This window comes from Bos mutus, chromosome 13 (assembly GCF_027580195.1).
Source record: "Bos mutus isolate GX-2022 chromosome 13, NWIPB_WYAK_1.1, whole genome shotgun sequence".
Lineage (NCBI taxonomy): Eukaryota > Metazoa > Chordata > Mammalia > Artiodactyla > Bovidae > Bos > Bos mutus.
The window spans coordinates 43,302,275-43,329,655 of NC_091629.1; the positions used below are offsets into that span (position 1 = coordinate 43,302,275).

The 27,381-nt window shown below is 40.5% G+C and overlaps 1 protein-coding gene and 1 long non-coding RNA gene across 3 annotated transcripts in view; one reads left to right on the forward strand and one right to left on the reverse strand.

Moving 5' to 3' along the window:
- The window catches only part of LOC138990445 (uncharacterized), a 53,860-nt gene that overhangs the window by 2,279 nt on the left and 24,200 nt on the right, over positions 1-27,381 (forward strand). The window contains exons 2-3 of the long non-coding RNA XR_011466570.1: positions 6,572-6,677; positions 21,349-21,418. This is a non-coding gene — a long non-coding RNA (uncharacterized lncRNA). The remainder of the gene's footprint in view (positions 1-6,571; positions 6,678-21,348; positions 21,419-27,381) is intronic.
- Positions 5,496-19,874, reverse strand: SPO11 (SPO11 initiator of meiotic double strand breaks). 2 transcript variants are annotated; one of them, XM_005887974.2, is made up of 13 exons: positions 19,744-19,874; positions 17,765-17,878; positions 16,403-16,491; positions 15,926-15,992; positions 15,574-15,682; positions 15,145-15,228; positions 13,953-13,989; positions 13,409-13,518; positions 9,918-10,017; positions 9,593-9,630; positions 8,468-8,544; positions 6,211-6,322; positions 5,496-5,615 (listed from the first exon to the last, which is right to left on the reverse strand). In XM_005887974.2, the coding sequence occupies exons 1-13, from the start codon at positions 19,872-19,874 to the stop codon at positions 5,496-5,498; spliced, it is 1,188 nt and encodes a 395-aa protein (XP_005888036.1). The 2 variants fall into 2 exon arrangements, with proteins under 2 accessions (XP_005888036.1, XP_005888037.1); XM_005887975.2 differs by lacking the exon at positions 17,765-17,878.

Consider the following 27,381-nt stretch of genomic DNA (forward strand, 5'->3'; position numbering starts at 1 on the left):
GAGTTGCGGGTTCGGTCCCTGGGTTGAGAAGACCCCCTGGAGGAGGGCATGACAACCCACTTCATTATTCTTGCCTGGAGAATCCCATGGTCAGAGGAGCCTGACAGGCTACAGTCCACGGGGTTGCAAAGAGTTGGAGATGACTGAAGCAACTTAGCACACACACACATACAGTTTATATTCCGTTTTTAGGTGAGTAGAGACTGAATATATTTGTAATTTTAGTATCAATTTCTTTTCATTTGAAGTGATCTTTAATTCTTCTATTTTAAAAGTCCTAATATGTTGTCTTAGGTTTTTGTAAATAGCTTGGTTGCAATGAAGCACACATTAAGTGTAGCTTTACAAGGAACTGGGGCATCTAAAAAGCAAGAGAGTTCCAGAAAAACATCTATTTCTGCTTTATTGACTATGCCAAAGCCTTTGTGTGTGTCACAATAAACTCTGGAAAATTCTGAAAGAGATGGGAATACCAGACCACCTGACCTGCCTCTTGAGAAACCTATATGCAGGTCAGGAAGCAATGGTTAGAATGGTATATGGAACAACAGACTGGTTCCAAATAGGAAAAGGAGTATGTCAAGGCTGTATATTGTCACCCTGCTTATTTAACTTCTATGCAGAGTACATCATGAGAAACGCTGGACTGGAAGAAGCACAAGCTGGAATCAAGACTGCCAGGAGAAATATCAATAACCTCAGATTTGCAGATGACACCACCCTTATGGCAGAAAGTGAAGAGGAACTAAAAAGCCTCTTGATGAAAGTGAAAGTGGAGAGTGAAAAAGTTGGCTTGAAGCTCAACATTCAGAACACGAAGATCATGGCATCTGGTCCCATCACTTCATGGGAAATAGATGGGGAAACAGTGGCTGACTTTATTTTTTTGAGCTCCAAAATCACTGCAGATGGTGACTGCAGCCATGAAATTAAAAGATGCTTACTCCTTGGAAGAAAAGTTATGACCAACCTAGTTAGCATATTCAAAAGCAGAGACATTACTTTGCCAACAAAGGTCCGTCTAGTCAAGGCTATGGTTTTTCCAGTGGTCATGTATGGATGTGAGAGTTGGACAGTGAAGAAAGCTGAGTGCCGAAGAATTGATGCTTTTGAACTGTGGTGTTGGAGAAGACTCTTGAGAGTCCCTTGGACTGCAAGGAGATCCAACCAGTCCATCCTAAAGGAGATCAGTCCTGGGTGTTCACTGGAAGCGCTGATGCTGAAGCTGAAACTCCAATACTTGGCCACCTCATGTGAAGAGTTGACTCATTGGAAAAGACTCTGATGCTGGGAGGGATTGGGGGCAGGAGGAGAAGGGGACGACAGAGGATGAGATGGCTGGATGGCATCACCAACTCGATGGACATGAGTTTGAGTGAACTCCAGGAGTTGGTGATGGATAGGGAGGCCTGGTGTGCTGCGATTCATGGGGTTACAAAGAATCGGACGTGACTGAGCGACTGAACTGAACTGAAAGCTGATGATACAAAATTGGTTCCTGTGTAGAAGTACTCGATCTCACAAAGAAAGCCTCACGGTTTTCACAACCTCTTGTGTCTCAGACTCTTTGACCCTATTCCTGAAAACAATGGCTTGAAAATATTACAAAGAAATATCCACCCAAAATAGTGGAAGAATTTGAGATGACTGTAGAGCTTCTGCCAGCAGAGGGAGACCTTGACTTCTTTTTACAAGATTGTTTTCTTGATGAACTGAAGTCCAAACAGAAGTAATGTTTCTCAATAGTTTACTACAAAAACATCCCGCTGAAAATATTTTTTAACATCTATGTACTTGTGGCTTAGCTTTGATAGCATCTCTTCTTCTCAGCATCACTGAAGAGGTATTTACATCAAACAGTTCAAATGAGACACTCAGGGAAGTCATGGAAATCCCAGAGTGTTTTTTTGCCTGTTTTGTAGAAAGTGCAAAATGGGTTTATTTTCCCATGAAATCATGACTTCTGAAACCAATTAGCATCATCAAGGATGACAGTTAAATTTCCCAGAAACCTGGGGATATTATGAGAGCTTTTATTTTACAAGGGTGATTATGAGCCCATAAGGAAAAACCAAGATTCTCTGAACATCTTTCTGTTGCACCAGTTTTTATTCACTTTAATTATAAACAGATTCCAACCCAAATGTTTCTTGATTAAAATTATGAAAATATTAAAAATAAATACAGATGTAGAGAGGATGTCTGTTGTCAGTTGCCATTTTAAACAGCTGCCTATTTTACAGTAATCCTTTTTAGAAACAAATCTTAAGACTTAGAATTCTAGCTGGGTCCCAAACAGCTACTAACGTTAACTTTTCATCTGTATCTAATAAAGACAGGGAGCTAAGCCCAACTGCAGTGTATTTTGCTCTCTTCTCTCCTCCCATTTTCGTTTCCCAAAATAAATGAAAATTAGTTTACATAAATTTCTAACATAAACTTGAAAGGAATTTAATTATCCAGAGTGAATGTATCTGCAAACCTTTTTCAAATCTATTTTCAGATTTTAATGACTATGGTAGATTTTTTTTATTTCTCCTCATTTTGACAGTATACCCTAATCCAGACTTTCTGTGGCTTAACCACATATTTCTAAGTTGGTATTTTTCTCTTTTACAAACCTTGTCAAAATTCAATGATTATTAGATGTTAAGGGAGGAAGTGTTGTATACATTCAAAGAAAAACTTGCAATTTATAACATGTCTTTTAGAATTTGCAATAGTCTCACAAGTAAGTCACATTAACGATATACCAAAATATACTCAAGAGGAAATATCTGTTTCTGATGTGACTAGAGAACATAACGTAACAGGCTTGATATCAGAGACCCTTACTGGGCAGTGTGCATGCCTGGCCACACATGACACACTTAACAAGCACCAGCACCATGATTAAAGCGTGAACTATGGAGTCAGACTCCCTGGGAGTAAGTCCCAGCTCCACCGCTCTGTAGTTATGTGACCTTGGGAAAGTTACTTAACCTCCCTGCACACTTGATGCCTCATCTGAAAATGGAGATAGGAAAGGTACTTGCTCATAGGGTTTCTGTGAACAGGAAATTAGTTAATGCTGGTAAAGCACCTAGAAAAATACCTGGCAACATAATAAGTGCTATACAAGTATTTTCTTTCATTATTGTATTTGACCTTATTTACTCAATCTTGAGTAGGGTTGGCTTAATGACTGTGCCACCGGTGCAGTCACACAGGGTCTTATGCTGAGAAGGGCCCCGTGCTTGGTTTAAGTCTCTGCTGCTATCATCTTGAAATTCTTAATAACTCTGAAACAAAGGACCCTACACTTACCTTCTTCACTGGACCCCAAATATTTGATACCTGGTCCTGCCCTGGAAGTAGATGGTGTCACTGTCCCCTTCTGCTACATCTGGCTGGGGCTTTAGACAAGCAACAGCCTCCGTGTTCTCACCTGTAAACTGTGAGTCTAACTACTGCCCTGACAAGGCTCTTGGGAGAGTTAAGTAAGATAATATGTAAGCAGTGATTGGCACATGTAAGTTCTCAAAGGTATATTCTGTTCATATTTATCGTGATAAAAATTAACCCAACTTTCTTTACTTCTCCTGTAAATACATATTCTTGCCTACAATTACAAGAAAGTTTTCAGTGCAGTTAAGTTTGTTGAAAATACAGAATAAAATCATAAAACTCATCTCTGGAAAATTAAGATAGGTTTATGAGAGGAAAAGATCACACCTTTACTGTTACCAGTTCAGTTCAGTCGCTCAGTCGTATCCGACTCTTTGTGACCCCATTAATCGCAGCACACCAGGCCTCCCTGTCCATCACCAACTCCCGGAGTTCACTCAGACTCACGTCCATCGAGTCAGTGATGCCATCCAGCCATCTCATCCTCTGTCGTCCCCTTCTCCTCCTGCCCCCAATCCCTCCCAGCATCAGAGTCTTTTCCAATGAGTCAACTCTTCGCATGAGGTGGCCAAAGTACTGGAGTTTCAGCTTTAGCATCATTCCTTCCAAAGAAATCCCAGGGCTGATCTCCTTCAGAATGGACTGGTTGGATCTCCTTGCAGTCCAAGGGACTCTCAAGAGTCTTCTCCAACACCACAGTTCAAAAGCATCAATTCTTTGGCACCCAGCCTTCTTCACAGTCCAATTCTCACATCCATACATGACCACTGGAAAAACCATAGCCTTGACTAGACAGACCTTTGTTGGCAAAGTAATGTCTCTGCTTTTGAATATGCTAACTAGGTTGGTCATAACTTTCCTTCCAAGGAGTAAGCATCTTTTAACTTCATGGCTGCAGTCACCATCTGCAGTGATTTTGGAGCCCCCAAAAATAAAGTCTGACACTGTTTCCACTGTTTCCCCATCTATTTCCCATGAAGTGATGGGACCAGATGCCATGATCTTTGTGTTCTGAATGTTGAGCTTTAAGCCAACTTTTTCACTCTCCACTTTCACTTTCATCAAGAGGCTTTTTAGTTCCTCTTCACTTTCTGCCATAAGGGTGGTGTCATCTGCATATCTGAGGTTATTGATATTTCTCCCAGCAATCTTGATTCTAGCTTGTGTTTCTTCCAGTCCAGCGTTTCTCATGGATAGGCCTTATTAAATTTGAGGCTTCTGTAAATCTTAAAGCTGAACAAGTTCTTTGTTTATAAACCTAGGCTAGAGAAGAATTCAAGTGACTTGAATTTGGGTGAGAACTGATAAAACCCTGGGGAAATATTTCAAATAAGTATATTATTAATGAGAAGTATGCTCAAAATCAAATCAAAGCACTGAGGACTACATCAACCCAGTATTTATTCATAATGAACATTACCACTACTTTCACAGTGAATGACTGAGGCATGACCCCTACACTATGAAGGCAAAGGAAAATGTAACCAAGAAGAAATTGCTTGATACTTTCATTAATTTGCAACCTTTCAAATTTAGGTTACTATTACTTTTGTTACTGGGGCTTCCCTGGTGGCTCAGATGGTAAGGAAACCTCCTGCCATGCGAGAGACCTGGGGCCGATCCCTGGGTTGGGAAGATCCCGTGAAGAAGGGAATGGCTACCCACTCCAGTATTCTGCATAGTCCATGGGGTCGCAGACTCAGACACGACTGAATGACTTTCACTTCACTTCTTCACTTTTGTTACAATAGGATACTTCATGCCTTAACATTACTTGTACTGTAGAAAGTAAATAAAGCATTTCTGCAGACTTTGATGACAGGTGTTAGACATTTTTTTAAAGAAAATTTAAAAGTCAAAATAACATACATTCTTCTATGATTTAATTTAGAACATAGGATAGAAATTAATCTCTTAAGAGAATGATAAAGCCTTCTCAAGAAAATTAGAGTATAGCATTTTTTGACAAAAAAATACAATTACGAAAAATTATTATATTTTACCTCTATAAAATGAAGAACATTTGTTCTTTGCATAACAGTATCTACTGCTGAAAACAAAACTAATGAAAAGCCTTTTGTGATCAGAAGATATATTCTGACATATTTTTATATCCACCCACCAAATTTTAATTTGTTAGGTAAGTACACTCTGGAAAGATAGTCTGATGATAGGAAGGTCAAAGCTTGAATTTCTGCCTTCATTTTAGAGTCTGCCATTATTTCCATCTGTCAATAAAAGTAAACTACAGTCATACTAGAGTCTTTGCTACAGTTCTGTCAACTCAAACTGGTAAATCTAGATTTGTTTTAGGCTCCAAAACCACAGGCAATAAACTTTAGGTCAGCCAGAATATTCTAGAGCTGCTACAGCTAAAAATATTAGTATGGATTCCTTCAGTAGTTAGGAATGGTCTGGCATCTTTATAATTTCCTTCTCTCCTTTTTTTCCTCACAAACTACAACAGAACCGTAGACAATGGGTATTTAACTATGATGAGAATAAATTAGGTCAACTCCACCCAGCTAATCTTACCTATTAGCATTCACAATTCAATGTTTCAGCAACAATTTACTGCCAAACAATGCACATAGCAGTTGCTAGTTATATAAAAATTCAAGAAGAATAGCTTCAAAATATGATGCAAATAACCACTCCAGTGTTCTTGCCTGGAGAATCCCAGGGACGGGGACGCCTGGTGGGCTGCCATCTATGGGGTCGAATAGAGTTGGACACGACTAAAGCAACTTAGCAGCAGCAGCAGCCACTGCTAAAAGTAGAAAGCAATAAAACATGACATTTGCATTTTAAAAAGAAACATACTTCTTTTCTCCAAAATGGTTGGCAAGTAATATAAGGTCTCTTTAGGATGCTGTCAAGTTTCATCTGGTCCCGTTTTGTCAGTGGAATTAAAGTACCTTTGGGTATATTTAATCTGGGGAAAAAAATAGGTGAAAAAACAATCAGTAAAAACAAAGTGCTCCTGTAACTTTAAGGTCACATACATTTCATTTTTATTTATCGTACTATTTCAAAAGACTCAGAAATAACAGATGAAAAAATCAGTACAGGTTCATTTTTAAATGTGGAGTTTGAGGGAATCTGGTTTGTCTTCGACTAGCAAGTATTCAAGATCATAGTGGAAGTCTGTTTCAAGTTGTTTTCTTTCATGCCACGCTCACAGGACGATGACAGGAAGATAGACATGGGTTATAAAACAAACGCCGGGAGCACTAACACCATGTGTCTCAACACCAAGGCTGCCCCCAGAGCGCCGCAGTCTTAGAGCGGTGAGTGCCAGCATGTGTGTGGCCAGCAGCAAGATCCACTGTGGGATTTCAGGTCCCACTGAATCCTTAATTCTTTGTAATTCAAGGGGAATTTTCTGGGCCAAGGAAGTTAGTCTATCAGTTTTCACTTATGCACTCATGCGTGCACACAGACATACGTATACACATCTATCTTGTTTCAAATTTTTAAAAAGTGGATTGTAATTTTATCTTGGTATGTGTTTTAAAAATACAACGTGAGAGGTCCAGGATTTATGCTGTGAATTGCTTTTTGAAGTCACAAATCCTGGATTTCCCAGCAGAGCTCTAGTTTCAAACAGTCTTTCTCAATGTCCCCACAATAATGACTATTTGCCACTGGCAGCTCCTGGATAGGGTGACAATTTGATTGAAAGAGAGACCTAGAGGATTTCCCTTGAAGCCATGTTTGTGTAGCTATCATGCTGTTTTTTCTTTGATTGTACATTTATTTAGAGTACATTTATTTTGAGTGCACTGGTGGAATTTATGAGATACACCTAGAGTTTCTTCGTTTTCCGCCTTAATCAGATTCTCTGTCCTAAACTTGCATTAGAAATGATCTTCATACAAATAGATCACCCCAGACGGATTTTGACCATGATGTATACACTAAACAAAACTTTGATTCACTACAGCATAAACATTCAAAAGTCAAAACTTGAATGTTTTCTCTTGTGCCCTCATTTTGTAAGAAGCAGCGATCATTCCATTTTTAGAAAATAAGCGCCTTTAACCAAGGTTTGCTCACTGCTTGAAGAAATCCAAATATGTTTAATTTCACTCTCACCTCTCACTAGCCAATTAAAACAATAAAATATCTTAAAATATCACATTAGCAGAGATGAATAAAGTGATAATGTCTTATGCTGAGGGGCAGGTGGGCTCTTACTCTCCAGGGAAGACAAAATAATTAACCTATCCAGAGGGCAGCTGAAGCCTTAAAAATGTGCATACCCTTTGACCCAGCAATTCCGGGAATTCAGCCTATGGGACTAATTAAGGATACAGGCAAAGATTCAGTCACAAGAGGGTCAGTCAGAGGACTATCTTTCAAAACAGAGATTTGGAACCCATCCAAATGTCCAATTACAAGGGACTGACCAAATAGACACACTCAGAATTGAAACCAAGTGGAAAAAGACATTCAAATAAGATCATAGGGATGTATTTATTGATAAGGAAGTGCAATTACATTGTGTTGTGGGAGAAAAGATTTCAAAATCAAGCTCTTCCAAATTCTTTTGGAAGAAATTATGGCAACGCACAGCAAATAATCTACAAGGGCAGAACTGTTTATCTATAGGTGACTTTTATATTGTTACTTAATATTTTTTCTATAACGAACACATATATCTTAAAACTGACAAAATGTGGATCCCCCAACTTTAAGTAATCTTAAAATGAGATTTTTAAATGAAATTAAGAACCTATGATAAAATCAATTCAGATGGCAAATGGTGTTGTCAATGATTACTATTTAGATTCAATGTCTTAATACTTTCTAAGTATAAAGAAATTATTAAAGACTTTAACCATAAGGGTAAAACAAAAAAATGTCTTCTAAAGGCTCAATTAACCAAATATATTTAAGTGTTTTAGTAGTTGAAACAGAAACATCGATAAATTTATAATGATATAATTCTGAGTTATCATGAACAACATAAGTAAAAAACAGTAAGCACTTCTCCTGGTAGTGACTCTTCAGGCTGAGTGCTACATGTTACAGTGAGTCATCATTTTAAATACCCTCATTCTGCTAACTGTCTAACCTTTTGATATCAGAAGGGAGGAGACCAAGCCATCTAATAGCTGGAACTGTGAGATTATGGGCTTCGAAAGACATAGCCTAAAATAAAGAGCAGAAGTATATTAGCTAAACCTTTTGCAGAGAACTAGCATACTTGTTTTTGCAGCAATTTTTTTTCAACTTATTAAGGACTCTTACTGAAGACTTCACACTCCCAGAGGCCACAGAAGTAAGAAAATCACCAAGAGCTTAGTTAAACTGGACTTTCAGTGGAGGTTTTAAAACTGCTCTATACTATTTCTGTGTTGATTTTCTATAACGTGAAAGTACAAATGACCCTCTCTGACCCAAATTTATTGTCGTTTGTGATTCCACACCTTAATCCCTTGCTCCACCATCCTTTTCTTCTGCTATAAACATATACATCTGCTACTGCTACTGCTAAGTCACTGCCCACCAGGCTCCGCCGTCCCTGGGGTTCTCCAGGCAAGAACACTGGAGTGGGTTGCCATTTCCTTCTCCAATGCATAAAAGTGAAAAGTGAAGTCGCTCAGTCGTGTCCGACTCTTCCAGGGACACACAAAGTGTATACCAGTGATTCCCAAACTTCACCATGAGTCAGGATCACTTGGAGGGCCCACCCTTAGAATTCCAGACTCAGGAGGTCTGCATGGGGACTGAGAATTGCATTTCTAACAGCTTCCCAGGACCACATTTTGAGAACCACTGATGTGTAGCAGTTGCCGTCCCTAGTGGTAAAGTTTGGTGGTCTTTTTATTTCTCCTGATGGTTGGAATTGTAAAAGTCAGAATTCAAGACTATATATGCTTTTCAGGGTATAATTGGTAATCAGTGTTGCTATGCGGAGGGCTTGCCATTACTTCAGCAGGCCAGGAGAGTGGAGGATAATTAAGGCCTCTTGCCCAAAGGTAATCCCACTCTGTCATCTGGAGTCACACTGGTTATGCTGGAAGCTGGAATCACAGACTCTGAAACAGAGCGGCCCTAGACTAGGACAGTAGCTTCCCTGGTACCTTTTGGGGGCCCTCAGCTTACTAGGGGCTGATAAGTAAATGCAGAAATCACTCCAGTGAATAATATAAACTATCTCAATAGTGGAAAAGGAAAAATATTTTTCTATACTTACCATAGATCCATACTTATAGATACACATTATCTCTATGCCTGTTAAAAGAAAGTTAACTTTTAAATTTGTCTCCTTGCATATTATAGTTAGATAATTATATCTAACATCTGCAGTTTTTATTTTTGTGAACAATACCAGTGGAAAATTTATGGTTCAGTTTAATACAGTAAAAAAACAATAAATATCCCAAATGATTAGTCATTCATTTAAATCTAATAATCATATTCTTTTAAAGTATTTTATGAAAGTGTTCTATGAGCAGAAAAACACAAGCTATAAATATGATTTGATTATGACTATTTCAAATAGTCTAACAATAAATTACCATGTGGATCAGCATCTACCAGAGTGAAAACAGGAATGTGAAATGTATCCCACAACTTCTTGATTAGAAGTCTTGTGTTCAGATCAGGTACCCCCTTTCCCTAAAAGCAAGGATTGAAATCATGCATTTTAATTTCAGTAGAATGAAACTGATGACACTGTATCCTTATTTTATTATTGACATAAATATCTTCATAACTTTGACTTAATTATCCCAGGCCTAGGAAAATATTTTAGCAGAAACAAAAATAATAAAAAATGTGACATACATAAAGATGTCCACTGCAGTGTTACTTAAAAGGACAGAAACCACAGTAAATATCCAAAAGATCTAACAACAGGCAGCATCGCACAGTGGTGACGTGCATCGGCTTCAGAGCCGACTGCCTGCAGAGGCGCCTGGCTCTGCCACTTCTTAGCAGCATGGATCTTAACAGTCATGAAAACTCTCTGAGGTCTGGGGCTTTGTAATAACACCTTCTGCTATTATTACAGGAACTAAGTTATTAAATAATTATAAAGCATTTAAAAGTATCTGGTTTAAACTCAGGATTTAATAAAACCAAACAGTAGAATAGTATTATGACGTGATTAAAACAATAATTATGTAGAAAAATAATTTGAAGAGCATTACAATACTGTTAAAAGAGAGAACAGGAAACCAAATGAAATGTGGAACAGGGAGGAAGCAAGTAGAGGTGAGAACGGGCTTTTGATGGGATAGCCCTGAGTCTGAATTCCCTCTCCACCAATCACTAGTGGGTTTCCTAGTCTCTTTAGGCTGTGGCTTTATTTATAAAACTGGGCTAAATATGCCTACCACACAGAGTTATGGCACTGTAGCAATGTGGAGTTGAACTATCTTAATCCCAGTACTATGGCTTCCCTGGTGGCTCAAGTTTTTTTTTTTTTTTTTTAATATGTATTTATTTAATTTACTTATTTGGCTATGTCTGGTCTTAGTTGCAGCACACAGGATCTTTTGTTGTGGCACTTAGGCTTTGTTGCCCTGTGGAGTGTGGGATCTTAGTTCCACGACCTGGGATTGAACCCACATCCCCTGCATTGCAGATTCTTAACCACTGGACCACCAGGGGAGTCCCTCTCCAAGTCCCCAGCCTTGAGATTGTGGTAAAATACCTTCCTGAGTCCCAGTGTTCTATTGTTAAAATGGGGATGATAATAATACCTATCTCATAAGGCTGGAGAGACTTTACAAGTTGATATGAGGGCATGAAGAGAAGGGGGCAACAGAGGATAAGATGGTTGGATGGCTTCACTGACTCAACGGACATGAGTTTGAATAAGCTCCAAGAGATGGTGAAGGAGAGGGAGCTGGTGTGCTGCAGTTCATGGGATCTGAAAGAGTTAGACACAACTGAGTGACTGAACAAAGTAGAAAACAGCAGTAAATGTGAACCCTTATTACGTAAAGTACCTAGCAGAGTTCCTGGTGTATCACGAATACATAGTGAATGGTAGTGTATTTTAATTGTTTCCTTTGGGAGAGATAACCCATATAAGTGGTAGAGGAGTCAGACAGTACCAAATATTCCTTCCTAGCCCAGCCCTCGACTCTAAGCTCCCCTCTGCAGGGGCAGCTACTACAGGCCAGCTACTAGTGGGTGTTTCACCATAGTAACAACAGCAATTATCAACGGCTGCCATGACAGCACCAACATGTAGGTAGACAAAGACTAGAAGGCAGCATTCAAGAGGAAAGACAAGGTAAAAAGAGAAATGTGACCAAGAGCTGAGCTTTATGTGCATCTCCAGTGCACTAGTACCAGCTGTGATTCAAACTCCAAGGGCTGAAACGGAGGCCTGGGCCACTGCTGGTTTGTCTGTAACAGCTTGTCTTCTGATCGGTCCAGCAAGCATGCACTCTCACCAGGAAGGTGTGAAAGAGCAGGAGGACTCCACCAAAAGTGAACCACAGGACAACGCCATTGAGCGATCACTTCAGGGGTTCAGGTATGGCCTTTGTTACTGGTGAGGTCTCAGTGTACATTTTCTGTCACAACTGTTCTCCCCTCTCTTCAAACTGGGCACATGCCACTAGGATCTCCTGTTAGCATCTCAAATTTTTATTTCTAAGACTACATTCAACATCTTTTTTCTATGAAGAACCAAGCCTCCCTGCCACTTGTTCTGTAGCATCCACGGGGACATCGTGGTAAAGCTCCACACACTAGAGTCATTTTGACTCATTCCTCTCACCCCATGGTCATCACGTCCTTTTAAACTTGCCTTGGAAATGTCCTTTGCTTAAGTCCTTTCTCTTTAACCATTTCCCTGGCAACCTGCCACCTGAGAGCCTCCAGACAGGCTTCCTGAATCCAGTTATCTCCCTATCCATCTAACTAATGATGCTACCACACGAATCCTTGTCATTTCCTTTCTCACCAATCCTCCTCACTTTTGTTAACACTTGATATTTTTGCACTAAATCAGGATGCCTCCTGGGGGTGGCCAGGCCTTCCAAGATGCCAACAGCTGCCCAACATCCTGCTCCCTCGGCAGGTCAGCTCTCCTACTGCTTCCACAAACATACCTCACAAACATCATACTTACTATTAATAAGCCAAGAGAACTGTAAGTAGATGAGCTTTTTTTTTTTCTTCAGAGAACTAGGTCTTTATGCAGATCTGTAAGAGTGGAGGAAGGCTGGTACAGGAGGGGGAACCTGATGTGTCTGTTGCTCTCCCATCATCTCACTGACCCACACCCCTGGCTTCCTGTACTGCCACCTCCTTCTTCCCCAGGCCAGCGGATGTCACTGGTCTCCCCAGTTCTATGAACACCTCCTGCATTACCCTTTGCTAATTATTGCCTGTAGTTCCCTGTGTATTACCTCAACATACGCTTCTGTGTTCTTTGCTGTTCTTTCAACAGCATACAAACTGTGTGAGGAAGAACAAGGAGTGGCTCTTGTTCATTCAACCCTGTCAAAGTTCCCATGTTACCATATTATAGTCAAGACAAGTAGCCCCTGTGGGAATGGTGTTGAGGGTGATACTGAGAGCCTGTGTAAACTTACATTTTTATTAGAAAATCTCTGGTGTTTAAGAATCGGGACCATCACCTTGATTTCAGTTAGATTTGAGGATGGTTAAATAAACACCTTGGAAATTCTTGTTCTATAATCCCAAAGGATGCTTCACAGTGACAAGAGAATGCTGTTCAAACTCATAGATGAAGTTATAAGCCACTCTTGTGTGTATATGTGCTTCAGTTGTGTCTGACCCTGCAATTCCTTGGACTGTAGCCCGCCAGGCTCCTCTGTCCTTGGGATTTCTCAGGCAAGAATACTAGAACAGGTTGCCATTTCCTACTCCAAGGGAGCTTCCTGACCCAGGGATAGAACCCATGTCTCCAGCACTGGCAGGCAGACTCTTTACCACTGAGCCATCTGGGAAGCCATAAACCCCTCTTACTGATCACCAAAGTAGTACATTAGTCTGGTAATTGAGGTAAAAGCAGATAATATACCGTAACCATGATGCATGGAGACATTTTGTTGCAAAAGTTGTCATCCAGGAGGCGCTGAAATGTTGCATCTTTTTCTACAATTAGTAGAAATTTCGCATCTGTAATTAAATCTGTGAAGTTAAGGCTGATAAATTTAAGGCATGTGTGTTTCAACTGAACCACTAATTATAAGTAACGATGCCATATCGATCAATTCAAAAGTAGCTACAGATACAGAATTTTTGTTTTTACCTTCATACTTCAGATACCTATTCTCTTCCAGGGCATCTTCCCAAGCCAGGGATCGAACCTGCTTCTCTTGCCTCTCCTGCACTGGCAGTCAGATTCTTTACCACTAGCGCCACCTATTCACACACCGTATTTACATATCTTTCTTACTAGGTAGTGAGCTCCTAAAAATATCCTAGAAAAGGGAGCATGATGTGTTCATCTTGACCAATACAGGGTATGGCTTACTGGTTACACATTATGAAGGCTTGATTTATTAAAGTAAAAATGAATGAACATTCTGTAAATTTAAATAGCTTTCTCACTCAAAGGATACTCTGAATTCCTTGAATATTAGATGGCACAGCAACAGCCTAAGTTAACAAGAGGAGACAGTTTTTATTTTAAATAAACAGCAAGTATAACAACATTTGGGCTTCTCTGGTGGCTCAGATGGTAAAGAATCCACTTGCAATGTGGGAGACCTGGGTTCGATCCCTGGGTTGGGAAGATTTCTTGGAGGAGGGCATGGCAATCCACTTCAGCATTCTTGTCTGGAGAATCGCCATGGACAGAAGAGTCTGGTGGGCTACAGTCCATGGGGTCTCGAAGAGTCAGACATGACTAAGCGACTAAGCAAACAAACACAATAACATTTAAAAATTTATCAAGAACACTTTTTGTTGTTGTTTAGTTGCATCAGTTGCAACCCCTGTGGACTGTAGCCCGCCAGGCTCCTCTGTCCATGGGATTTCCCAGGCAAGAATATTGGAGTGGGTTGCCATTTCCTCCTCCAGGGGATCTTCCCAAGCCGGGGATTGAACCCGTGTCTCTGAGTCTCCTGTATTGCAGGTGGATTCTTTACCACTAAGCCACTGGGGAAGCCCTATATTTTTTTAATTTTCATTTTTAAAAATACACTGTCATCAGAAGTCTATGCTTCAGTAAGAAAACAGTAGGACACAGATTTACTTTTCAATAAGAAAACAGACACACGACCCAAACTACTTCCCAGCAGGTGAAAATTTCTTGGAAACTTTATAGATATGTGACTTAAAAAGCAGAAACTGATGAAGGAAAGACTTCCTTCTCATAGGTGTCATTCTCCTCTTTCCAAAATGGTGAGTTAACCATTTCCAAACTTCTGTGCTAGTTCTGTGACTTTCTATGTACTAAAGCCTAGCAAACACTTTAGTCTCAAACTTACAAATTTCAGAACCAGAAAATTTTATGAACATCACATAAATAGCCATGCTAAAATGGTCAAGTCACACTCTACCTGAAAACAAAAAACAGTGCATTTAAAAAAGGAATGTGTATGTTTGTTTATTTCAATATGACATCTGACAACTGGCATATTTGGAAACTGGGTAATATACAACCCCTAAAGCATATACCTATTCATCCTTTCATTTTATTTTAAAGTCTTAAGCTCTGAACTACATAACAAAGCCAGTCAATAAAGTGCGTTTCAAACACAAATGAGTTTGATATGGCGTGGAAGCACATGAACACATTATGATGCTTACTGTTGCACGCGTGCAGTTCACCTTGGTGCCGTCTTCCTCCAGGTACTTTAAATCGCCAGCAATTAAACCTTTTGATGTAGACAGCTGAAAAAAGTAATAGTCATATATGAAACCTTTTTCCCCAGTGCATTTTATGCTTCTAAGTCCCTTCTCATGTTCACCTGCTAAATTATATAGGGGTTTTGGATCAGACTGAAATTTAAGAAATAAAGGAGAAAATACATAAGTGTTTAGGAATGAAAAGTATTTGACAATTCATCAGTTTTGCTTCCTTTAGCCAAGGGGATACACTGAGACTAGATTATTCAAATTCATAGTGAGAAAAATATAATATCAAAAATATGAAAAGAAGGCACAGATTACATTTATTCTTCTACTATAATTTTCATACTTTTTGTTTTAAAGTATCTTTTATTAAATGCTACTTACAATATGCAGACTCCTCCTTGGCACTTTTAACATACAGGAAATATCATTAATAATATTGTCCACAACAGTCTGGTTACCAAAGAGTTGGCTGTCAGTGTAATAAATGTCTCTATGAAAATATTAAAAATATATTTTTTAATTAATCATATTTTATCTGAATATGATAAATATTGGAATATGAACTGAAGAAAGCTTTGAGTGGATGTAAACAAATAATTTATTACCCACAGACTAGTTTTATGTAACTTTTCAAAACATATAATGAAAGTCAATCCCACACATATAATGAAAGTCAGTCCCACTTAACCCACAACGCATTTCAAAGAATAATTTATTAGAACAATGTACTTACCTTTTGGTTGCATAAGTATTGCTCTGTACTAATTTATAAATCATGGAAAATATTTTAAGAATTAGTGCTGGAAAATAAGATGCAATAAGTGAGTTACTTATTACTTACAAAAATCAAAACATTCTGTGATCAAGGATTAACTCTCTCTAGTTACTTTGCACAACATTATAAAAATTATCTTTCCAAAAGAGAAGTGTTAAGTACAGAATGATAACTGTCTACAAGTTAGATAAAATTAAGTGTTCTATGTACAGCAAAATTGAATATTTTCCCACTGAATCATATACTTGAACATTCATTTTGGAATAATACTTTACTTCCACAGTTATTGACAATGCAGAATTCTACAAATTTATTTCAAGTACAGGATGGCCTATTAATGAACAAGTAAAAATTATTTAGCTCAGAACAACTATAACCCAGAGAGTAATCAAAATTATTTATTTTACCACTAAAAGCTAAGAAAGATGAATTTACCAAAATTTTTAACTGATTTTGGTGAATCACTTTTGATTTTTCTTGTGGTACAATGAGATACCATGTGAAGACCCACAGAATCTTCAAACCTGTCATTTTGTTTAAAGCAAGGGAATAGAATAAAAAAAGAGTTAACTTCTGAACACCAAACAACATATGATTAATTTCCTCTTCTGAACATCATTTAAATCCACATTTCTTCCCAATGTAAGCACTGAAGTTTTAGGATAACCTCGTTTATAAGCTTAGAGAATTCCAAGTGGTAATTAGGTAATTATCTTGGCAACATACAGAGGCACTAAAAGAGTGTTTAAAATACATGAATTAAACACCTTTGATTATAGTGTGTGTGCATGTGTGTGTATTTCTTTCCTGGGAAGACAGGGTACGTGACTATTATAAATTATTTCACAATTTTATTAGCATTTTGCTTATTGATTTAATACTTTTATTCAATTTAATAATAAGTTTTGAAATATTTCATTTAATTTACCCCGAAAGTTACAGTAATGAAATAAGTTTATACTAGGTTGTTAAATTGAACTGCCAAGCCTGCCCTAAAGATGGCAGAAGGCACCAGGCAAACAGGCCAGGTAACAGCTGCTTCTAGGTTTGGTGAAATCCACCTTGCAAAATATGATTCAAAAGTTTACAGTTTCACTAATTATATTGATCATAAAAGAATAATGAATGACTAAGAGCCTTAAGATTTCTTTCATTCTTTTCCTGTAACTCTTACTGAGGACTAATTTTGCAGTGTTTTTCATTGTTTAGTGAAAAGGGTCTACAGGTTGAGGACCTGAAAGAATCCAACTATGTAACTAGATTCCAAGATTCTGATAAAGCTGTTTGCTGATTTTCCCCTCTTGGGGACATGACTCCACAGGAAATCTGCTAAGAGAATGAGCCATTGCAATGTGTTCTGTGCTCAGGATACATTTATTTTGGTCTCAATATCAGGGCTGGTTATAGCTCCCCTGAGCAAGTGGTTTGCCTCTGCAGTACAGATAAGAATTCTGATGGTGATATTCTCCCCTTTGAGTGCTAGAAAGCTTAGATCCAAGGCTGGCGCCTATTTTTAGCAGGACTGTAAGACTTTATCATATGCATTTTGAATTCTAACTTCTTTTGGTGCTCCATTTTTTTGTTCCTAGCATTGTTTTCCCTTTGCCTTATCTTTAACACCTACTTCTAGTTTATATAACCTGCCTGTATGGTATGTATTTTATAAACTTCCTTAAATCCTTTTTGGCAGGGTAAAGGCAACAAATAGAATTAAATCCAACTAGAACGCTAACTCACATAAATTCTAATAATGACTTAGATAATGCACTTAAAAATTTAAAAATGCAAAACGCCCACTTTATATTTTCCCAGCTTGATCTGTTGTCTATTGTGAATGCAGGCGCTTCATTTCTTGCCAAGCTTGTGACTATGTCTTGGATAATTTTTTCTATAGATGAAAGAACCTCAGAACTGAAACAATAAACACACAATGATTCAATCTTAATTTTAAATTAGACCTTTACAATAGGTAACATTTCTCCAGAATATTAATTTTTTGTTTCACTGGTTGTTTTTTAAGACTAGATGATACATGTCAATAATACTCTCTCCCACATGAGTAATACATTAACTTTTAACATGAGTAATACATTACAACAATTGTATTGGTAGTGGTGAATTTCAAAGAAATTTCATTTGCTTGTAATTTTACTTCTCAAACAATTACCAACTTAAGTAATATCTCCCTTTTAATGACCAATTTATAAATACATTAATATAAATGTATTGATACAATGTATTGATATAAATACATTGATCTTCAGATCAACCTACTTTAAATACACACTCATTGCCTTGAAATACTACTGATAAATCTTTTAACTGATGTAATACTGGCTTTGAATTTATTTCCCCAAATGCAATGTGAAAATATTTCCAAAAAACAGTTCTTACTGTAGTGTGTTACCCTAATTGATGTCATGTCATAAATCAGCCCTTTTGAATTTTAGTGATACAAAAAGAAAAAAGTTTAATCATTACCATAAAAGGGCTTGGCAACTACTACACCACAGAAAATTATTAAGACTTAGCCCAGTTTTCTGTCAGCTGACTCTTAATTTCACAAGCCATCAGCTTCAAAAAATGTTATTCTGTTATAAACACCATAAAAATATTGCCTAGGAAGGAAAATCATATTAAATCTAGAAAATGCACAAAATGTAGTGTTCTAATTTCCATAGAAACTTCACAGCTTTCATTGAAAATGCATGTATCAGAAAATAACTTTTAAAACATTCAATATTTTCTAATTTGGGGAGCAAAAACTGATTCAAGTATCTTATTCATTTTTCTAGTTTGGAAAAAAAGCTGCAGTAATATTATGACCAACTTTAAAACAATCAGATTTACATCTGAAACCTAAACAGGGACTGCCACCCCCTTCTTTTACCCTCTTCTAGTACTCCCTTAAACTAAAACATTTTGTAAATTTGTTTGAAGGTTTTTTTGGTAGTTGGTTTGGGCTTAAATGACAGTAATTTGTTTAAGTGAAAAACCTTGCTGATAAACTAGAAAAGCAGATCAAGTAAGCGGAACAACAGAGCATTTTAAGTGAAAGTGGTGAATAATGTAAACATATTTCCTGCAGTTAACTCCAGGTTGGGCAGCTGGAGAACCTCTGTAATTGATTTTATCAGCACCACACTCTAAGCTAAACTCTAACTGCTTTAACTGATTTAAAGAAATGTGTGTTTTCTTCCCTTTCAGGTCCATAAATCCCATTGTCTTACTATAAACCACTTAAAATGTGTTGACTGCCTCATTCATTTTGATAAAACACACTTATTAAGAACTTACAACACTGATTTCCCCCCACCTTTTCTTAAAAAAAAAATGCTTGAAAACTTCTAAATTTCCACAACTTAAAAAAAATAAACACCAAGCCAAACTGTGCCTTAAACTCCTCAAACTGTCCAGATCTCAGGAAACCTGTGACCCCAGCTGTGGGGATGCTCCTGGAACATTCTAGAAGACACGGGGTGGGAGGGGTTACTGTGGGGGTGGGGTGTAAGTGTGGCTGGCACCTGGCTTTTTGAATTGAGAATAAATTAACAGAAGAAATAGGGGGCACTAAACAAGGGCCTTTCTTGGGGTTCAGGGCTGGTGGGCCAAACAGGCCTCTGTGGCCTCAACATTCTGAGGCAGCCTTGCTCTCCAGATTGGGGAGACGGGAAGGGGGCCCAGCATTTCTCCACAGAGCACCTCAAGCCTGGCTGGGCAGAACCTTCTTGCTCCCTAACTCCCAGCCGTCTGTGCCCCAGAAAGAGCCCGTATACCTGGAAGCCAAGCGCATCCCCCCGCCCGCGGGCTCCTCGCCGCCTCTCCTCAAGGCGGCCAGGAGAGAAGCCCTGTGCCGGTCCAAAACCTCGAAAAACGAGGCCTCAGGGCCCCTGGGCGTAAAGGCCATAAGGAGCCGCTGCAACAAAAGCGTCCAACAACAGGAGCTCCACCTGGCCTGAGATCACCCTTCTCTGTACCCACAATGCACTTCCAGGGTGGGGCCTGGAAGGACAGAGCTCCTCTCCCGAAGTGGGGGGGCCGGACTGCGCATGCGCACACCTCACCCCCAGGTGGGGCTGGACTAACGGATGTGCATAGCGCTTGCACTGACTGAGACATCTGTGCGCAGGGCTCTATCAGGTGCAGTCTCACCTGGGCCCCTTCCTGGGTACCTTCTGACAAGCCTCAGGGACCAGCAGGATATATTTGGGGTGTGGTACCAAGATTTGAGACCTTGAAATGGTTTTATATCTCCTTTTTTGGGAATATCTCCCAAATATCTCCTATTTAGGAAAGTCGTATCAGTGATTTTTCACTAAAACAAGTAGTTATGGCTATCCAACTGTGTATCAGACACAGTTCTAGGCACTGGGTGCAGATGAGGATCAAGGCGAACGAAATTTCTGCCTTTGCTAGCATTTATGTAGTAGCCTAGGGCTTAAAAACCTATTTCATTCAGCCGCTCCCTTTAAACTCTCATAACCACACCAGTGGGGATTTTGCAAGAGAGGAGAAAGCAGTCCACAAGCCCAGGCAAGCCTGGGTTAATATCCCAGCTCCATCACTTTGTTGGGCTGCCAGATTTTGCAAATTATAACACAGGACCCTCAGTTAAAATTGAATTGCAGATAAACAGTGAATACTTTTTTTAAGGATAACTTGGTCCCATGCAATCTGTGGGACACTCTTACTAAAAAATGATTTCATTGTTCACCCAAAATTCTTATTTAATTGTTCATCCAGTATTTTTAACCTAGCAATCCTCCCCTTGCAGATTTGAACTGAGCCTTCACTCCTACTCTCTTCTAGAGCAAAAGACAGAAATTCTGAAGCCTCAGGGAAGGAGTGCTGCCCCTGGGGGACAGTTTCCTTGAGGGAGAGGAAACAGGGAGAGGCCTTGGAGCAAGGTGGCACTGAGACCTTCCTAGGGAGTAGGGGGCAGGATGGTGTCCTGGGGTCTTGGCCCCAGAAGAGCCACCTGACAGCAGGCTCTCTCCAGAGAACTGTTTTGTTCCCTCAGTTTCTGGTCATTTGATACTGTTGAAACAAAACCTGCTTCCCACCATAAATAACAAACTCCCTGTGTTGATAATGATGACTGTCTGTGCCAAGCCCTGTGCTGAGGGCCTTTATTATTATCAACACTAATACTTCCTCATTGCCTACCCTACACTAGGCAATTGTAGCCTGCCCTAGGCAATTGTAGTTACTGAGGACACGTCTGTGAGCAAGGCAGACAGAGTCCTTGCCCTTAGGGGACTCACAGTCTAAGGGAAGGGGGAAATTGAGGAGAAATAGGTGAACACTAAAATAATTGAGGGCGAGCTGTGCATTTGAATCAACAACCCTATGCAGTAAAAATTATTCTCCCTATTTCACAGATGAAGAAACTAAGGCTTGGAGAGCCTGAGTGGGTTGTACAAGACTGCATTGTGATCAGCACGATGAAAGGTAAATCTCGACTCCAAAGTGGAGCTCTTACCATTAGGTTATGAGGCACCACTGAGGGTCTGGCTGGAAATGGGTCATAATTTTGCAGGGGTTTCTTTGATGGGTAGAATTGCCCTTCCGGCCTCAGGTTTCTCACCTTTCAGATGAAGGCTTTGCAGCAGCTGGGTTCTCCATGAGAAACAAACAAATAAAAGGTCTTTGAACGGAGAGGCTGAGTGGGGTGCCTCTCTCCCAGGACTGGGACCATCTGACCACTGGTCTCTGTCCCTCAGGAGGGCAGAAACCCTTCTGTATCACATAGCGCTAACACTCAGCCAGAAGCCAATGAATGGCCCCTCTAGACCTGACATGAAATGAAAGGTCCTGAGCTGGGTGGGGGCCGGGGCAGGGGATCTAAACAGTGAAGGGAACAAACCCATAATAAAGCTGGCCTTCCTACAGGCAGAAACTGCAAGGTGCAGACAGGCCTCTCTGGGACTCTCCCTGCATGGACCAGAAGGGGCGGCCTGAGCCCTCCTCCCAGGCAGCACATCCCTGCCCTCAGTTATCTACTTTCACTCAGGTAACCCGCATGCACCTCCTTTACATCAAAGTGAACTGGCCCAGCCCTAGGCTGAGAGGAAACCAAAAAAACAGATTCTATCCCTAGCGACAGATTGCAGAGGAAACTCAGGTGCCACTTTGCAGGGCAGTCCCAATACCAAGTTCTTTCCTCCTGCTGGTCCACTGCGCTCAGCACAGGGATGAGGGCCAGGGTCAGGGAGCTCCCCAAACTGCATTCCAACTGCACACACTTGGAACAGTGAAGAGCTTTTCCCCAAACCTTTCTTGCGGGTCTTTCCTCCAAGCTTAGCCTGTCACTGAGAAATGTGTTTGAGGACCAGCGGCTTCACGATGGTTAGAAAGAGCATCATTTAAATTAGGTGCAATGATCGTTTCTGTGTCTAACGCACCAAGAGGTGGGGAAGGATGGGGAGGCCCTTTCAGCAAACCAGACAGGAGAGGATCCTTTGCTTGGTATATTTAAACAAAGGGTTTTTTTCCTTGAAGCAAATGTGAATGAATTTTAACATCTTGTCGAATTCTTGAGAGGAAAAGAGTAGAGAAAATGCTATAATATCTTTACTTCTTGGGGCTTTATAAAGTGTTTTACTTTTGTGTGTATATTTTTAAACTTTTAAAAAATTGTAAGAATGATACACGCTTCCATAAAATATTTACGTAATTCAGAAGATATGAAGTTAAAATGAACGAACTGCAACTCCATTGCCCTTTGTCCTGCTCGGGACTCTGTGATCCTTCTGACCCTGGAATTAGTCCTTCTTGCCCCAAGGGCCTTTGCACTTGCTCTTCCCTTAACAGCCTGGAATGCTTTGTCCTCTTTTCTCTCCGTGCTTTCTGCCCTCCCTCCCTAAATCCAGCCTGGCTCATTTTCCTGTGTCCTTCAGATCTGGTCTGGACCTCTTTCCACACTGCCCCTAAGTCTTGACCCCTGCTTTTTCCTTGTCTTGACATGCCTTCCTTTCTCTTCCCCGGGGAGCAGGCGCTGAGCTCAGCCAGTGGTCCCGGTTCCTCTGTGCCTGACACAGGGAAGATACTCAGCTGTGCTTGTTGAATGACACCCTGAGGGATTTATCTCTGTAATCTCTCTTTAGTATTTCATCCAGTCATCTTTCTACAGATGCCCAAAGAAGCATAATTTTTAAAAGTAATTTTATTTCTTTATTTTTGGCTGTGCTGGGCCTTTGTTATTGGGTGGGCTTTTTTTTCTAACTGTGGCAAGCGGGGGCCACTCTGTAGTTGTGCTGTATGGGCTTCTCATTGTGGTGGCTTCTCTTGTGGAGCATGGGCTCAAGGGCTTCAGCAGTTGCAACTCCTGGGCTCTAGAGCACAGGCTCAGTAGTTGTGGCCCTCGGGTTCAGTTGGTCCAAGGCATGAGGGATCTTCCCAGATCAGGGATCGAACCCATGTCTTCTGCATTGGCCATCGAATTCTTTACCACTGAGCCACCAGGGAAAGTGAAAGTGAATGTCACTCAGTCGTGTTGGACTCTTTGAGACCCCATGGACCATACAGTCCATGGAATTCTCCAGACCAGAATACTGGAGTGGGTAGCCTTTCCCTTCTCCAGGGAATCTTCCCAACCCAGGGATCAAACCCAGGTCTCCCACATTGCAGGCAGATTCCTTACCAGCTGAGCCACAAGGGAAGCCCAAGAATACTGGAGTGGGTAGCCTATCCCTTCTCCAGGGGATCTTCCCAACCCGCATATTGAACTGGGGTCTTCTGCATAGCAGGCAGATTCTTTACCAACTGAGTTATGAGGGAAGCCCAGCATAATTTTTTAATATGAATAAGCCTCTACTGTGAATTATTCTGGTGTTGCTGCCACTGGTCATAACATCAAACATGCAAAATCTTATTTACTCCTTCCCATTTTAGGAGAGAAAGTTGAGGCTCTGAGAAATATAAGTGAATTTGCTGGGTTTTCTAAAGATGCAGATGACAAAACACAGACAGGAATAGTTTCTCGGCTCTCAGCCACTATATGATATTGCCTCTAAGCCAAGGTAACACATAAATTCACACATTTTTCATAGCCAGTGATTGTATACCTGGATTGTAGGTTGTAAGGCAGAGCAATGAAACAAAGTTAAATTGAATTTTAATAAGAGGCCCAAAATATTTGTAATCCTGTAGGTCATTTGATTGATGAAGTCATGCTTGTTTTTAGGGAGGGGCTATGTAATCCACTCCCATAGACCCAACACCAGCTGCCATGATTGGTCAACCAGGAGTTTGTTTGGATTTTCCCATAAAATGGAAAACCCCAAACAAACATTTTGGCCAATCCAGTACATCCTCCCTTTCCCCACCCTCATTCCAGATTATTTAGAAGCAAATCCTGGGTATTACTTCATCCACAGTATTTGAACAAATATCTCTAAAGCATAAGGATCCTTTAAAAAATAACCATGATCCATTATCATATCAAAACTTGACTTCACAATCATCCTTTCATATCACCAAATATGCTATCACTGTTGAAATTTCCCAGAAATTTCATGAATTGTTTTCAGTTTGTTCTTGTCAAAATGCAAACAAGGTGCATCTGTGCATGGCTGCGGATTGATATTTCTCTCATTGCTATTGTTGCTAAGTCATGTCCGACTCTTCGAGACCCCATGGACTGCAGCACACCAGGCTTCCCTGTTCTTCACTATCTTGCAGAGTTTGCTCAAACTCATATCCATTGAGTCAGTGATGCCATCCAACCATCTCATCCTCTGTTACCCACTTCTACTCTTGCTCTCAATCTTGCCCAACATCAGGATCTTTACCAGTGAGTTGGCTTTTCATATCAGGTGGCCAGAGTATTTTAACTTCAGTTCAGCACCAGCCCATCCAGTGAATATTCAGAGTTGATCTCCTTTAGGATGGACTGGTTTGATCTCCTTGCAGTCCAAGGGACTCTCAAGAGTCTTCTCCAACACCACAGTTCAAAAGCATCAATTCTTTGGCACTCAGCCTTCTTCATGGTCCAACACTCACATCCATACGTGACTAGTGGAAAAACTGTAGCTTTGACTGTATGGACCTTTGTTGGCAAAGTGATGTCTCTGCTTTTTAATACGCTGTCTAGGTTTGCAATAGCAATCTTCCAAGGAGCAAGCATCTTTTAATTTCATGGATGCAGTAACCATCCACATTGATTTTAGAGACCAAGAGAATGAAATATGACCCTGTTTCCGTATTTTCCCAATATATTTGCCATGAGGTGATCCAACCAGTCCATTCTAAAGGAGATCAGCCCTGGGTGTTCTTTGGAAGGAATGATGCTAAAACTGAAACTCCAGTACTTTGGCCACCTCATGCGAAGAGTTGACTCATTGGAAAAGACTCTGATGCTGGGAGGGATTGGGGGCAGGAGGAGAAGGGGATGACAGAGGATGAAATGGCTGGATGGCATCACCAACTCGATGGATGTGAGTTTGAGTGAACTCCGGGAGTTGGTGATGGACAGGGAGGCCTGGCGTGCTGCGATTCATGGGGTTGCAAAGAGTCGGACACAACTGAGTGACTGAACTGAACTGAACTGAACTGATAGGACCAGATGCCATGATCTTCAGTTTTTGAATGTTGAGTATTAAGCAAGCTTTTTCACTCTCTTCTGTCACCTTCAATCAAAAGACTCTTTAGCTCCTCTTCACTTTCTGCCATTAGAATGGTATTATCTGCATGTCTGAGGTCATTGATATTTCTCCCAGCAATCTTGATTCCAGCTTGTGATTCATCCAACCTGGCATTTTCCATGATGTACTCTGTGTAGAAGCTAAATAAGCAGGGTGACAATATACAGCCTTGACATATTCCTTTCCCCATTTGGAACCAGTCCATTGTTCCATGTCTGGTTCTAACTGTTGCTTCTAGACCTGCATACAGATTTCTCAGGAGGCAGGTAATGTGGTCTGGTATTCTCATCCTTTTAAGAATATTCCACAGTTTGTCGTGATCCATACAGTCAAAGACTTTAGTGTAGTCAATGAAACAGAAGTAGATTATTTTTTTAATTCCCTTGCTTTTTCTATGATCTAGTGTATGTTGGCAATTTGATCTCTGGTTCCTCTGCCTTTTCTAAATCCAGCTTGTACATCTGGAAGTTCTCCATTCATGTACTACTGAATCCTAACTTGAAGGATTTTGAGCATAATCTTTCTGGCATGTGAAATGAGTGATATTTCTCTTAAGACTCTTTCATTCTAGAGGATTCTCTCTTTTCCTTCCTTGCAGTTTACTTGTGGGAGACACCAAGTCATTTGTTCCAGAGAGTTTTGTGCAGTTAAGAGTTTGTGGGTTATATCCCTGTGGTACCATTTAACATGTTTTTCTGTCCCTGGTAGTTCCTACCAGTAAAAAGTAAAAGTGCCATTTAGGGACTTGACTGTTTCTGGGTTTTGTGATGGTTTTTTTTTTTGGCGGGGTGGGGGGGATAAAAATATTCAGTAGGTGGTTGGAAATGTTTAGGGCCTCCAGTCTAACCTTCCAGGGTCTCTGTGGCTGGGACCTCCAGCTCAAGATGCTTCAAGCAAGCCTGAGCCTTTCATTAACAGAAGAAGCCAAGCCTAGAAGGTTTAGTAGTGCACAGCAGAATCCCTGCAGAGTTCAAAATCCCTTAGCGGAAGACCACCCGGGAGGAGGAGACCCAGGAGAGCTTTAGAAGCTGCAGGTCCATCCCACTTCATGTGGGTCTGCAGGAAAGTTCCTCAGGCTGGCTCCCTCTCTGCTTGCCAGCACGCAGGGTGGCCCACAGCCTCAGGCTGACTCATCCTCTCTGCCATGTATTTCTTTCTTCCTCATACCCCACACTCATCGCTCTCCTCCACTCACCCCTGTCGTCGGAACTACTGAAGCTGGGACCTAGAGACACCCCACCATGACTACTTTCCACTCTTGCTCCAAGGTCTAGTCCCACTTTATTTGAAAAATCAGCCGACACCTAGCAGAGACTTGCTTTGATTTTAAAAGACTTTAAAAATTTTAAAGTAATTCTCATCTTCCTCTTCTGCTGTTTCTTTTCCTTCTTTTATTGTTTGTTTTCCATCTTAAAGACTTCTTGGCAACTGGTTTCAGGAGAAAGAGATCTTTTACAAAAGACCAGAAGGCATGCTCCACGCCCACAGCCAAGGTGATAAAACTCCTCAGGTGTTTTCCCCTTCCACTGCCAGTGTCGACCGAGCCCAGGCACGCGCCAGGAGGGCTTCCCAGTACCTGTGGACGGGTTTGTGATTCATCCAGCACTCAGAGACAAGCTGCTGCCTGGCACCCAGGTTCTTCTTGGCACCAGAGATTCAACGAACTAGAGCACCAGATGTCCACACACACACTGCTGGTGTTTTAGTGAGGAGGACAGATTATAAGGAAGAAAACCCAAGAACACGTCATAAATTCAGTAATGGTGTGCT